Here is a 16491-nt window from a genome sequence, read left to right as displayed (position 1 = left end):
CTAGGTATTTAAAAGTTAGTTAACAAATCCAGAATAAAAAGCTAGTATTACCAATGGTCACTATGAAACTATTGAAAAAAAACACCACCGATGCCTTTTAAGGAAGAAAATTTACAAACTAGCTGAAAGGCAATTCCTGACCCACTGCAATGTGGTTAATTCTCAATTGCTGGTTAAAATGTCAAAACTTGCTACCCTGTTCCAGGGGAGTTAGAGCTGGACAATAAATGCAAGCATTGCCAGAAATCCCCACATTGTGTGAATAAATAAAAATATAATCTTTGTTTGTGATGTTCTTCACAACTAAGTCAGCAATATGTTTGACAAAGCAAGGAATGGGGATTACATGAGCCATTACATTCCATTTCACTGCAGCTGTTGGAATACTGTATATTTGTTAAGCAGCTTGCAGCACTTACAACCAGATGTCCCAATATTTTAAATGCAGGTGTGCACATACTGTATATACACATACACTAAGAATGGGAAGGAAAGTATTCATCATTTAGCAAGTTATGATCTGGATTTCTGATGCACTTTAATATGTCTCTTATCTTTTATGCTGGTCTCATATTATTACACTCTATATGATATTTATGCAGGGAGAAATATTTGCAATTCTATTATTTTCCTGCAACTTACAAGAAATTCCCTGTAATTAATAAATTTGAATTTCAGTTAATCTATACATTTAAAGAAATGTATTCAGAATGTATTCTTACATAACAAATCCAGCACCCATGAGAATGGCACTACACTCAGAAAATATATTTACCTAACAAACCAAACAGATCCCCTGACAAGATAGGACTGAGGCTGTCACAACGGTTTTACATTACACTGATGGCAAAAAAATATTCTATGACAAACTCTTTTCTCTGGAACACAGTTCACAAGAAAGGTCACACCAGTTTATATGACCAAATGTTAATTGCTTTTTCACCTATAGCTTCTGAGCCTTGCTGACTGATAAGATAACTTATAAATCTGATACCTGGTAACATGAATGGACCTAATCACATTTTATCACCTATTATCACAAATACAAGGTGCAATTTCAGGACCTTTACAGAATTATCTATGGCTGTGAAACAAGTGAACTGGAAACCATCAACACTGATGGCCAGTGATGCCCTTCCTAATGGTAAAGTGGCTGCTGCTGGTGCACAAACATACTGCTCTTCCCAAGTACAGAGAGAGGGCTGCCGTTCAGATGCGTTTTAAGTCAGCCAAAACTGTTCAAACACCTTGTGTTACATGCTTACTCTTACACAATGCATCAGTATTGTGATTTTCACTGACAATCCGTTTTCATATCACGCACATTTCACTGAATGCTTGTATTGTAAATTCATAGAATTATACAGCACAAAAACAGGCCCTTTGGCCCAATTCATTCATTCTAAGATGCCTACTATGCTAATCCCATTTACCTGCATTTGGCCCATACCCCTCTAAACCTTTCCAATCCATGTACCTGTCCAAATGTCTTTTAAACATTGTAATTGTACCTGCCTGTACCACTTCCTCTGGCAGTTTGTTCCACATATCCACCATCCTGTGTGTGAAAAACTTGCCCTTCAGATCCCCTTTTATCGTGATGAGATCTCACCTTAAACCTATGCCCTCTAGTTTTAGACTTCCCTACCATGGGAAACAGACTGTGACCATTCATGTTATATATGTACCTCATAATTTTATAAACCTCTATAATGTCACCCCCTTGGCCTCCTTTGCTCCAGGGAAAACAATCCCAGTCTGTCCAAATCGCTCATAACTCAAGCCCTCCAGTCATAGCAACATCCCTTGCAAATCTTTTCTGCACCCTCTCTAGCTTAATCACATCCTTTCTATAGAGTAGCAACCAGAACTGCACACAATACTCCAAATGAATATTGCTTTATCCTTGAAACAGGATGTAACCAATATGAAAAGGTATGTCTAAAAGTGAAAGACTGAAAAGAAAGTTTTAAGTCTTAAGGAGTGGAAATTTGTCCTTGGCTGCTTGCACTAAATGGGTAATACAGTAACACCTGCGCATAGTCCCCTGCTTCCAATCAAATAAAGCAAAGTACAGCTCACAGCTGCCACTATTTTGGACCCCTGGTGCAAACCAATGAAAGTGAATATTGACCCTCTAGAGTCACCCTGCCACCCATTCTGTGCATAGAACAGCCCAGATGGAACACTCCAATGCAAGGTGAAGTAAAGTTATTTTGTTAGATAAATTAGGAAACAAAAAACTCCAGAAGCTACAAATCTGAAATAAAAGCAGAAAATTCTCTAAGCACTCAGCAGGTCAGGCAGCAATTCCTCAATCACCTGACTATATAAACTTATTTAAAAAACCTGACGTTGCCTCTCGTTCAATCACTAAATGATAAAATTAACTCTTGAAATACTAACTGTTTCTTTCTCTGGCTGATGTGCTGAGTGTCCAGGAATTTGTTTTTATTTTGTTTCAGATCTCTAACAAATGAACAAATCAGGCACTTACATATTTGTGGTGCCCATGGCTCTCTTAGTACTAAACGAGGAAAAAATCCAGAAGTGCTGCAAATACTCAGCTAGTCCAACAAAACTCAAGCTGTAGGGATTGGTAGGAGATGGGGGTGGGGGGGGGGAGGTTGGGGAGAGGAGGTGTTGGTAGAAACAGACACAAAATATACCTTAAGTTTCACCTTATGGCAGGGCAACTGTTGTGGAATGAGAGGCTTAGGGCAGTCTTGGACCTCAACTCCTTCACAACAAAATAACATGATTCAGCACAGGTAGAAGTTGAAATCTCTCAAAATATTGAGATTAAAATGATAAGAGAAGGGTTGCTGATCTGAATATTCTTCAGGGTAATGCCAGGCTAAAGCAACATCAAATACCCTGTTAGGGAGGGTATTCTTATCTAAGATCACTAGCTAATGACTTTCATTGGAAGATGGACAGACTTACGAATCCACAAAACTCCAACAATAATCTTTTATCAAGGTCATGAAAGTAAATTCATGATCTTGGTTTTAATTGCAAATGGCTGGGATCATAAAATGATCTTTACAAAAAAAGATCAATATTTCTGATAAAAATGTTACTCAACTTGTTTAGTCATGACTTCATTCAAGGACTAATTGAATTTTAATTATTAGACCAGTGGTTAATGTTTTTTCCTCCAATTTGTTCTTTAAATACACACAATTTGAACCTTCCTTCTATCATAACACGAGAAGTGGATAATTGCACATTGTTCAACTCCATTCACAACTCCTTAGAAAATGAAACAGCCCACACCTGCTTGTAGGAAGACCAAGGCAACATCCAGGTATGGACTGATTTATACATACAGATGCCAGGCAATGACCATCTCAAACTAAAGAGAGCTTGAACATTAACCCATCTCATTCGATGGCATTAACAACACTGAGTCCATAACCATCAATACCCTGGGATCAATATTCACCAGAAAGGTAATTGGAGCTCATATGTAAATACTGCGACTACTCGAGCATGTCAGATGCTGAGTAACCTCTGGTGAGTGACTCACGACCTGATGCCTTAAAGCCTTTCCACCATCTATATAGCACAATTTTGCAGTATCATGAAATACTCTCCACTTCCCTTTGTGAGTGCAGCTCTAACGACATTCAAGGACAAAGCTATCTATTTGATTGGCATCCCATTCATCACCTTAAACATTAATTTCCTCTACCACTGGAGTGGCTGCAAGATTCACCATCTATAAAATGCACTGCATTACTCACCTATGCTACTCTGCCGGCACCTCCCAAACCCACAACCTCTACCGTTAAGTATATGAGTAGACAATGCATGGAAACACCATCATAGCTGGATCCTCACCTTGTTGCACACTATCCTGACTCAGAAATATATTTCTTTTCCTTCACTGTGGCCAGCTCTAAGTCCGGGGACTCCCTCCCCAACAGCTCTGTGGGGAGATGGGACTGCAGCATTTCAAGAAGGCTGCGCACCACCAACTTCTTCAGTGCAATTAGGGATGGGCAATAAATGCACCCAGCTTCCACAAGTGAATCAATAACAATTCTCTTACTATATAATTTCTACCAGTCCTGATTTATAGAATTACAAAAAGAGTGCGATTTAGAGTACAAATTTTAAATCTCTCAGAGTTTTCTGCAGCTTTTTTTAATATCTTCTGGAATAGTTAAATGATGGGTAGTACAACTATTTTAGGCAAAACAAGAGATTTTTCAGCCCTTCTACCTTACATAACCAGGATGAATTGCCGGAAAATAGGTTTATTATTGTCACATGTACCAAGGTATAGTGAAAAACATTGTTTTGCATGCCATCCATACAGATCATTTCAATACAACAATGCATTGAGATAGTACAAGGGAAAACAAGATTTCCTACCCATTTCTACTTATGATGCACTCAACATCTTGCCCTAGAAATCCATCGCTCACAGGTCCTTTACATGCATCATCATGACTGGCAGTATGTGGGTGCATTCTTCACCTGAAGCACATTGGCAGCCATCATTCTCTCTCCAGTCTGACCTAATCCAAAACTAAAAGCCAGCCCAGCACCAGCTACCGTGCTCAGATCACTGACTGACATGGGGTTGGTTTCCCTTAGCACTTTGCCTTTCCACCACCCCAGTGCATTGCTGTAGCCTGTATTTACCATATGTATAAAGGCCTTGACATTACTCACTGTGTGTTATTAAATACTGACGGTAATTTGTTACAGGGTTGGGGCTAATGTGTACAGGAATGACTTTCCAACTGTACGAGTGATTAGCAATGTATTTTTCTGACAAATTGTAAATGAAGAATTATCATTTCTGGGTAAAGAGGCAATCACGTGCTACAAATAATTTTCCCCCAGTATCTTCAAAATAAGCAGCAGAACCAAGATGTATATTTTGTATGCATCTAGTGCGAGTTAGTGAGCCCAGATCTAATAATTAAGAGCTAATTACACTACTTTCCACAATAGTGATTACATGGGATACTTGCCAGATTTCTTGTCTCTCTCCAAGGGCCAAGCCTCACTATCAAACCAATTCAGTGATCTGGTCAGAGTTAATTACAAACTTAATAATGCACAGAAGCTGTGAGACACAAGATACCGAGTACAATAATTATGACTAAATAATATAAGAGCGTTTTCAAAAGATATGAAGTTCAAACCATTGTTTCGCGTTTTCAATAGATTTGAAAAGCAGTTCTGACTGTAGGTTATGAGGAACTGTCATCCCCATGGACTACCAGATAACCCCTTACGTGGAGGGGCACTGACAAGTTGGGAAACAGGGGACAACAAACGTCCATCACTTTATATAAAAGTTAATCCAAATAAACTTATTGCCCTGTGTTCTTCTACCATGAGTAAGTGTTTTAATACTTTGGAACAGGGGTTTCATGGTCATCTAATAGTTGCTTTCATGACACTTGGCTGCAAGTGAAGCCACAAACTGGAAAGGGCAATTGAAATATGGTGAGCTTTCAGAAAGATTCGTATTAATTGTTCCAATATGCCATTGTTCCATCTGTATATCTAACATTTCAAATAGGCTGTTCTAACCATCAAAATAAATTGAATTAACTGGGATCTGAACAAAGACAATTGCTGTGTTTCCAAGGACACTTCTCTTCTAACTGGTAAGTATTTGGAAAATAAAATTATTGGAACAAAATTTCTTGATTTACTTATAAATGTTCCTGATAATAGATTACCTCCTGCATAACCAAACTGTACACACAGTCTGAAGGCCCAATGAATGTTTATACTTGTTAGTCTAAGTCAGATAAAATGCTCTCTTACTGTATCTCTTTGGTCCATCTTCCAAACAGAATGAAAGTGTTAACGTTGCATCATCTTCAAAAAACTCTGTAGCAAATGCGTCCCACCACAGGTTGTCACTGTCCTGAGGACAAACAATTTCAAAAGGAATGCAATTAATGCTAAGTGTCTAAATGAATTAAATAATAACAAAATACTGCATACAAAATATACTCAATTTGACAATTACAGTCATTTGATAAATAAAGACAAGCACTACACTTTGTCACATTTCACAGGTCATGCTTGTCTTTACCATTGGGTGGTAATCTTGAGAAGTGGATGACCCAATTTATATGGAACACATTCATGATTTGTTTCATCAATGGCATAAATATTGAGTGATTACCATACCAGATGAGTAATAAGCCCACTCAGGTGATTTCCAAATCAATAACTATTCTTTATAGAGGAGGAGATAATTCCACTGTTGTTCCAATGACAGTAACGCAGTTGGATCAAGGGTTCACAGAGTGAGGGCCTACCATTCCCTCATTCTACAAAGATTATGTATTCACATTCCAGAATTCACAAGATGAATAGCTCCAGGAAGAATTAGGCAATGTTTTATCCTTTGGACATGGATGTCACTGGCTATGCTGCTGTTTATTGTCCATACCTGGTTGTGCAGAAGGTGGATTTGCATTTAATTTATTTAATTCCCAGCTGGTGATGGATTTTGAACCCATGTCCCTGGATTAATGCTCCAGATCTCTGACTGCTGGTCCAGTAACTTAATCAGTGGTCTTCCATACCCATGAAGTGAAGAGCAATAATTTTCAAAATCACCTCCCAAGTCACTGGCAAGCTTGACTTGCAATTTACTACTTCATTTTTGGGTCAACGTCCTAGTATTCTTTACTTACCTCTACTATGGAAGCACCATCCTTGCAAGGAATGCAGCAGTTCAAGGAGAAAGTCCACTATCACAGGCTCAAGGCAACTAGGTTGGACTGAGTGCAGTTCTCCCAGTCTTAACATATCTCAATTGTAAATATTACTTTTAAAAAGTGTAAATTGCTATAAAATTTCAACTTAATATTCAAATTTTGTTTTTATGGGTCCCACTTTCTTACATCTGAGCTGACCCAGTTCTAATAATATTCTCATCAACCTTCTCCACAAGCATATAGGAAAGTACATTTGTAACAGATTAATGATCTTTGGGTAGTGTCTGCTTTGGATGCAATCAGCAATCCAAGCACAAAAATGGTGCTAGTTTTCCACTCGCTTACCTGCTTAATGATAAACATCAATTGTCCATGAACTAGTGCTTTTGGATGTATATTCTGTATTTTTAAAAATTTTGATACATTTCAGTGGTAATTTAGTGCAGTTTTATTAATACAAGAAACAAGCATATTTGAAGGTTCTAGATCACTATCAATGAGCAACCTAAATTTAAAAAATGGAAATCAAAAACAGAAAATGCTGGAAACACTCCGCATGTCAGGCAGCATCTCGATGGAAAGAGAAACAGTTAATGCTTCATGTCAAATACGGTTCATCATAATTGGGAAAGTGAGAAAACAGTTTTGTTTTGATGAAGTGCTTCAAGAGGCTGGTCATGGCACACATCAGCTCCAGCCTCCCAGACAACCTCAACCCACTGCAATTCGCCTACTGCTGAAACAGGTCCACGGCAGACGTCATCTCCCTGGCCCTACACTTATCTCTGGAGCATATGGGCAGCAAAGATGCTTACGTTAGACTATTGTCTATTAACTACAGCTCCACCTTCAATACTATAATTCCAATCAAACTCACCTCCAAACTCCTAGACCTGGGACTCAACACTGCAACTGACTTTCTGACCAACAGACCACAATCAATAAGAATAGGCAGCAACACCTCTGCCATGGTTATCCTTAACACTGGTGCCCCAGAAGGCTGTGTCCTCAGCCCCCTACTTTACTCCCTATACACTCACAACTATGTGGCAAGATTCTGCTCTAACTCCATCTATAAGTTTGCAGATGACACCACCGTAGTGGGCCGAATCTCAAATGATGATGACTCATAGTACTGGAACCTTTACCTCAATGACAGCAAAATAAGAAAGCTGGTCCTTGACTTCAGGAAGGGGGCAATGCGTACACTCCTGTTTACATCAACTGTGCTGAGGTCGAGAGCTTCAAGTTCCTAGGAGTAAATATCACCAATAGCCTGTCGTGGTCCAACCACGTAGATGCAATGGCCAAGAAAGCACACCAACACCTTTATTTCCTCAGGAGGCTAAAGAAGTTCGGCATGTCCCTGTTGACCCTAACCAATTTTTAAAATATGCACCATAAAAAGCATCCTATCCAGATGCATCAGAGCTTGTAATGGCAACCCTAACCCTCGCAAGGCGTCAGGCCCCGACAGTGTACCTGGCCAGGTATTGAAAACCTGTGCCGATCAACTGGCTGGAGTGTTTAAGGACATCTTCAACCTCTCATTGCTGCAGCCAAAGATTCCCACCTGCTTCAAAAGGGCAGCAATCATACCGGTGCCCAAGAAGAGCAGGGTGAGCTGCCTCAACGACTATTGCCCAGTAGTACTGAGATCTGCTGTGATGAAGAGTTTGACAGGTTGATCATGGCTAGAATTAAGTCCTGCCTGAGCAAGGACCTGGACCTGTTGCAATTTGCCTACTGCCACAACAGGTCTACAGCAGACAAAATCTCACTGGCTCCCCACTCGGCCTTGGAGCACTGAGACAACAGCAAAACATATGTCAGGCTGCTGTTCATCAATTACAGCTCGGCATTCAACACTATCATCCCCTCAAGAAGCTTCAAAAACCAGGGCCTCTGTACCTCCCTCTGCAACTGGATCCTTGACTTCCTTATCAGGAGACCACAGTCAGTGCAGATCAGTAATAACATCTCCTGCTCGCAGACAATCAACACAGGTGCACCTCAAGGATGCACGCCTAGCCCATTGCTCTACTTTCTCTACGCTCATGACTGTGTGGCTAAGCACAACTCAAACACCATCTATAAATTCGTTGATAACACTACTGTTGTTGGTAGAATCTCAGATGGTGACGTGGAGGCATACAGGAGTGAGATAGATCAGCTGGTTGAATGGTGTCACAACAACAACATCGCACTCAATGTCAGCAAGACCAAGAAATTGATTGTGGACTTCAAGAAGAGGAAGTTGGGAGAACACACACCAGTCCTCATTGAGGGGTCAGCGGTGGAAAGGGTGAGCAGCTTCAAGTCCCTGGGCGCCAACATCTCGGAGGATCTATCTTGGCCTCAACACATTGGTGCAATCACTAAGAAGGCACGCTAGCGGTTCTACTTCATTAGGAGTTTGAGGAGATTTGCTATGTCACCAATAACTTTTACAAGTTTCTACAGATGTACAGTGGAGAGCATTCTGACTGGTTACATCACAACCTGGTATGGAGGCTCCAATGTACAGGATCACAAGAGGCTGCAGAGGGTTGTCGACTCAGCCAGCTCCATCACGGGCACAACCCTCCCCGCCATCGAGGACACCTTCAAGAGGTGGTGCCTCAAGAAAACAGCATCCATCACTAAGGACCCTCACCATCCAGGACATGCCCTCCTCTTGTATTACCATTGGGGAGGAGGTACAGAAGCCTGAAGACCCACATTGAACGATTTAGGAACAGCTTCTTCCCCTCCGCCATCAGATTTCTGAATGGTCCATGAACCCATGAACACTACTTCATTATTCCTTTTGTTTTTGCACTATTTATTTTGTAATTTAGAGTAATTTTGTGCCTCGCACTGCACTGCTGTGGCAAAACAACAAACTTTCCAACATACTAATCAGTGATAATAAACCTGATTTTGATTCTGTTCTGCCCACAGCTCAGCACATCACAGGAACCAGCCTCCCCTCCATGGACTCTTGTCTACACTTCTTGCTGCCGCAGTAAAGCAGCCAACATAATCAAAGACCCCACCCACCCCACACATTCTCTCTTCTCCCCTGCTCCCATAAGGGAGAAGATACGAAAACCTGAAAGCATGCATCACCAGGCTCAAGGACAGCTTCTATCCCACTGTTATAAGACCATTGATCAGTCCCCTTGTATGGTAAGATGGACTCTTGACCTCACAATCTACCTTGTTATGACCTTGTACCTTATTGTCTGCCTGCACTGCACTTTCTCTGTAACTGTAACACTTCATTCTGTTATTGTTTTCCCTTGTACAACCTCAATGTACTGATGTGATGAAATGATCTGTATGAATGGCATGCAAAACAAAGTTTTTCATGCGACAATAATAAACCAATTTACCAGTTTAGTTTTACATTGCAGAGAGGGTGAGACAGGTGTGAATTGGACAAAGGGAATATCCCTGATAGCAAGAGACCAGGATTGCCCAGGTGATCCCAATATTTACAGAGCAGCCTGGTTCCTGGATTAATGAGAACAGCTAAAGAGACAGGGAGAAAGCAAACTAAAGTCAATCCTGGCTGGAAGGAGCACTTGGAAGACCTCAACGGAGGCCGACATGTGCCCTCAACTCCATTCCTGACAGCTGAAACAAGCGGCAGCCTCTGGAGCATATGATTTTCCAGAAGTACTTAAGCATAGCCGTAAAGTATTTCTGGCACAACTCTGAGGTCATCTAGAAAGAGGAAGATGCGCCCATGGTTTTGAAGATTCAATATTCATAGACATTGATAAGAAAGGAGAAAGCCTGAATGCTTGATCCACATACAGGGAAATTCATCACAAAGATCCTCAACTACCTCCTCCCAGGGTTGCAATGAGATTCTGTCTAACAAATACACTGGACATGATCTTCATCACGACAAAAAATTGCAAACTCAGCAAGAAAAAGCCTTTAATGCTGTCAACTGAAATGTGTCATGAAGAAATCTTCAAATTTGGTTATCTCCAGAAGTTCATTACCATTCTATTTCTGCAACACGGTAACATGTTAGTAATGATCACAAACAACAAATCTTTCACAGACTCTATATGAGTGCATTCTAGGGTCAAGATAGTTATGCCAGCACACCAATTGTCTTCTACCTTTGCGGCAATATTGCACCTGACTTCCCACGGGGAGGAGTTAATTTAAATGATGAACAAGAAAATGTTCAGTCTTCATCAGCCCCACTTCAGAGCCATTATCCCAACCTCACTTTATTTATATATCTTTATTTTTTATATTATATATAAACACACACAGACACACTTATATGTACACACACATCACATACTGTAAACCTGTTTACATTAAGCAGCACAACACTTGACTTCTTCACTTGCAGGAGAATGGGGTCTGCAGCTCTACAAAACTCTGGTTAGACCACACTTAGAGTACTGTGTCCAGTTCTGGTTGCCTCATTATAGGAAGGATGTGGAAGCGTTGGAAAGGGGGCAGAGGAGATTTACCAGGATGCTGCCTGGTTTGGAGAGTATGGATTATGAGGAGAGACTAAGGGAGTTAGGGCTTTACTCTTTGGAGAGAAGGAGGATGAGGGGAGACATGATAGAGATATACAAGTTATTAAGAGGAATAGATAGAGTAGACAGCCAGCGCCTCTTTCCCAGGGCACCAATGCTCAATACAAGAGGGCATGGCTTTAAAGTAATGGGTGGGAAGTTCAAGGGAGATGTCAGAGGGAGGCTTTTTACCCAGACAGTGGTTGGGGCATGGAATGCACTGCCTGGGGTGGTGGTGGAGGCAGGTACGTTGGTCAAATTCAAGAGATTGTTAGATAAGCATATGGAGGAATTTAAGGTAGAGGGATATGTGGGAGGAAGGGGTTAGATAGTCTTAGGTGAGGTTTAAAGGTCAGCACAATATGGTGGGCCGAAGGGCCTGTATTGTGTTGTACTGTTCTATGGTTAAAGTCCATATTAAAATTGTGAAATGCACGTCGAAGCTGTTGCTGAAACCTGAAACCAAAGTAGAAAGCCCAGTAGATCAGGCAATGAAAAAAAAACTAGTTAATAGTACAAGTGGATAACCTCATAGAGGAAATGGCCAGCAAGTCATCCAAAATTATTGAATTCAATATTTAGCCCGAAGGGCTGCAACATGCCCAAATGGAAGATGAGCTGCTGTTCCTCAAGCATATACTGGCCATAGACTCTTACACAGTTCCACATGATTATCCATCTATACTATTAACTCAAGTTTTTCCTCCTCTGCAGATACTGCCTGATCTGCTGAGAACTTCCAGCATTCTCATCTTGGTTACAGATGAGGTGATGGCTACATCTGATCTTGGAACTGATCTATATTTGGAATCCATTTAATCTTGGCATGGATTTTGCAGTTACAGTGTCAGCAAAATCATCAGCATGTACCCTATTATGCTGTGAAACTAAAATTAACTTTAGAATTTCCATGAATACACAGTTTAACTCAGAACCAAATATGGACTAGGGTGGAGGTAAAGGGAAGACAGATCAGAAACGTATAATGGATAGCAAAACCCTGAGCTCCAGTCACCTGACACATTAACTCAGTGATCTTCACTCCTTTCCAAGCAGATGTCATTTAAGTTAAAATGTTTATGTAAGAATGACATCAGCAACAAACACATACTCCTTTTAGTGGACATTGTGCCACCTACACTACGCACTATTTCTCATGCATATACACACACACGCACACACACACACACACACACACACACACACACACACACACACACACACACACACACACACACACACACACATTGCCATTGCCTCCCTCCTTGATTTTCATCCCATCACACATCACCTTGCCCTTGGCTTTCACGCCCACTGTTTTAACTGTCCCTGAACCCTTTCACAGAGTTTCTGCCCATTCTCTGGCATCCCCCTGCTCTCCCACAGACACCTTGCAATCACCTCACACCCCTGCCCTCTCTGATCCCTGCCATGCTCCTGACCTCAGCTGCAGTGCTGGCCACCTTCTCCACAATGCTCCGTCCACACAGTTGACCCCATTTCTGGCCATGGTCCATCTACGTATCAGCCCACAGCCCTGGCCATGATCAGCCCCTGGCTCCAGCAGAAGCTGCACTTAGGGTCAATGGGAGCTGCAACCAGCTTGCAGGCTTTGCAGTGCTTTAACTGTCTGATCCACTCCCAGTCCAATCTATATTTGGAATCCATTTAATCTTGTCCTGGATTTTTCCACTCCCACTCTGATCACTCAGTCCTACATTGCTCCAATAAAGCACGAGGAACAGCACCTCATCTTCTGACTTAGCACATTACAGCATCTGGCAATTAACTAATTCAACAATTTTAGATAATTGATAGTTCCAAAATGTTTATTTCATTTTCCAGTATTCATGTTTTTTTTTCTCCTGGTAATTCCTGTTAATTATCCTGCTTCCAGAGTTACAATTCTCCCAGACTGACACTTTGATCCTTTATATCCACTATTACCAATGAGCTCTACCACGATTCAATGCCCCAGACCTCCATTTTTGTTCTGTTCTCTGCTCCACCACCTCCGTGTCTTAAAACTCATTTCATCTCCGAATATTCCTTGTTCAGATGAAAGGTCACTGACCCAACAAGTTAACAAGAATCCTGGAGTCATACAGCACAGAAACAGGCCCTCCAGCCTACGACACCCACATCGACCACTGCACCCATCTATAGCAGCCCATTTACCCATATTAGGTCTGTTGCCTTCAATGCTTTGGCAATTCAAGTGTTTGTCTAGATACTTCTTAAATGTTGTGAGAGTATCTGCCTCCACCACCCCTTCAGGCAGTGCATTCTGGATTCCAACCACTTTGTGAAAAAAATTCTCCCTCATATCCCTTCTAAATCTCCTACCTCTTTCCTTAAACCTATGCTCACTTGTCTTAGACACACCCACCATGGGACAAAGATTCTTACTATCTACCCTATCTATCGCCTTCATAATTTGTATCCCTAAATCAGGTCACCCCTCAGCTCCTCCACTCCAGATGCTTTATCATTTGCTCAGTATTTCTTGCAATTTTTATTTTCATGAGTAGCAGTGTTATAGACTCAGAGTCAGACAAAACAGAAACAGGCTCTTTGGTCCAACCTATCCTTGTCAACCTTTTTACCCATCTATGCTAATTCTATTTGCCTGCAAGAGGTCCATATCCTTCTATGCCTTGCCTATTTAAGTGCCTGTCTAAATGTCTCTTAAAAGGTAGTGATTGCATCTGATTCCACTGCCTTCTCTGGGAACAAATTCCAGATATCATCCAAAGTGTGGAAAAAAAACTTACCCCTCAAATCCCCTTTAAATCTCCTCTCTCACACCTTAAACCTATGCCCTCTTGTTTTTGATACACCTACTGTGGGGAAAAAAACTTGACTATCTACCCTTACTATGCCTCTTATAATTTTATATACACCTCTGTCAGGTCACACACCTCTTTCGCTCCAAGGGAAACAAACCCAGGTTATCCAAACTCTCCTTATAACCAAAGTTCTCCAATCCAGGAAATATCCTGGTGAATATCCTCTGCACTCTCTCCAACACAACCACATCCGTCCTATAGTGTGGCGACTAGAACTGCACACATTACTCCAGGTGCAGTCTAACCAATGTTTCGTAAAGTTGCAATATCACGCCTTGACTCTTGCATTCTAGGCCTCGAGCTATGAAGGCAAGCATACCATATGCCTTCTTTTCCACCCTATCTACCCATGTTATCACTTCCAGGGAACTGTGGACTTGAACCCCATTGTCCCTCTGTTCATCAACATTCCTCCGTACCTACCATTTGCTGTAGGGCCTACCAATTTGACTTCCCAAACTCCATCACTTCAAACTCATCGGAACTAAATTCCATCTGCCAACTTTCTATTTTATCTATATCCTGCTATAGCCTCAGATAACTTTTCTCGCTATCCACAACACCACCAATTTTCATGTCATCTGCAAACTTACTAATCATACCTCCTACATTCACATCCAAGTCATAAGTATATATTTAATCACAAACCACGTGGGTCCCAGCACCAGTCCCTGCCGTACACTACTGGTCACAAGACCTCCAATCAAAGAAACATCCTTCCAGCACTGCCCTCTGCCTCCTATCAGCTAGCCAATTTTGAATCCATTTAGCCAGAGTACAGTGGATCCCATGTGCCTTCTGTATCAGCCTACGATGTGGAACCTTGTCAAATGCCTTGCTGAAGTCCATACAAACAACTTCTACCGCCTTTCCAGTGCATCATCCTTTCAGCTGAGTGACAGCAGTTATCCATCAAACACCAGCTGAGGGCATGGTAAGTTTACCAAAAAAAGGTTTTACCCAAAAACAATGCATTTGGACATCCGAGCCTTACTGCTTTTCACAGATGGGCTTCAGAGAGAGAAGCAGTCACAGCAGCAGATCTGTATCTCCAACTGTTGAAACACATTGTGGGGCATCTTGTGAGCCTGTACTCTGGCCTTTCCAATTATGCCCGAGAAGGCCAGCCTTGTAGTGGCCTCGTTTTTCTGCCATGCAATGCAAGTTGCATAACTTGATCTTATTAATGTTCCTGTGGTCAAATACCATGTAAATATTCATCAAATGCCAATCCTTCCCCTTCTGAATGAAATCAGGTTCTTCTAAAGCACACCTAATTTTCTGACCCATACTCAACAACAGAAATGTTGTAAATAACAGCAAATCAAGCAGCATCAGTGAAGACAAAAAGAGAATTCACATTTTGGGATGAAACAAACAAGGCAGATGGAGGGAAATCAGTAGATAAAGTGTATTTGGATTTCCAGAAAGCATTCAATAAAGTACCAGTTAAAATGATAATGCAAGGGATAGAGGCACATGAGGTTAACAGAGAAAAAACGGAGTTGGATAAATGGGTCATTTTCATATGGCAATCAGTAACTAGTGGAGTGCCACAAGGAATAATGCTGGAGCCTCAACTATTTACAATCTATATTAGTGACTTGGGTGAAAGGTCCGAGTGCACGGAAGTCAAATTTGCCGTTGATACAAAGACAGGGTTAGCAAGTTATGAGGAGGACACAAAGGGTCTGCAAAAGGATACAGATCGGTTAAATTAGTGGGCAAAAAATTGCATATAGATATAATGTGGCAAACTTTGAGGTTATCCACTTTTGGAAGGACGAATGAAAACGCAAATTATTATTTAAAGGGACTGAGACTACAATATATTGCATAATAAAGGAATTTGAGGTCCCAGTACATCAAACACAGTGTCGGCACACAAGTGTAGCATGTGATTAGCAACACCGATGGGATGTTGGACTTTATAGTGAGGGGTGTAGAATATAAAAAAAAGCAGGGAAGTTTACAAGGTGCTGGTGAGAGCACACCTGAAGGAGTGTGTACAGTTTAGGTCTCTATGTTTAAGGAAGGGTAGACTTGCATTGGAGGCAGTGTGGAGAAGGTTTACTGGGTTGATTCCTGGGATAAAGGGGCTGATTACTGAAGAAAGGTTGAGCTGATTGGGCCTGCACTAATGAAGTTCAGATAATATAAATGTATTAAGATTCTGAAGATACATGACAGGGTGGATGCTGAGAGAAAATTTCCCATAAGTGGGGATGTCTAGAATTGAGAGAGGGGAGGCACAGTTTCAAAATAAGAGAAATTTCTTCTCTCACAGGGTTGTGACTCTAAAGAATTTTGTACACCATCCAGCTGTGGAGGCCGTATCATTGAACAGATATAATGTGGAGATTGAAAGACATTTGAATGACAAGGGAGTCCGGGGGT

General features: G+C 41.3%; 1 protein-coding gene across 8 annotated transcripts in view; it reads right to left on the bottom strand.

The window, feature by feature from the left end:
* Positions 1 to 16491, bottom strand: part of LOC127581957 (LIM domain-binding protein 2) — a 349031-nt gene that overhangs the window by 140443 nt on the left and 192097 nt on the right. For all 8 annotated transcript variants that reach the window (XM_052036802.1, XM_052036783.1, XM_052036793.1 and 5 more), the window contains one exon: positions 5800 to 5902. In XM_052036802.1, coding sequence (XP_051892762.1) covers positions 5800 to 5902 — 103 coding nt within the window. The remainder of the gene's footprint in view (positions 1 to 5799; positions 5903 to 16491) is intronic.

The sequence above is a fragment of the Pristis pectinata genome, chromosome 2 (genome assembly GCF_009764475.1).
Source record: "Pristis pectinata isolate sPriPec2 chromosome 2, sPriPec2.1.pri, whole genome shotgun sequence".
In the NCBI taxonomy this organism is placed as follows: domain Eukaryota; kingdom Metazoa; phylum Chordata; class Chondrichthyes; order Rhinopristiformes; family Pristidae; genus Pristis; species Pristis pectinata.
Note: the sequence above shows the minus strand (reverse complement) of the source record. Positions and strands in the feature narration are given on the sequence as shown.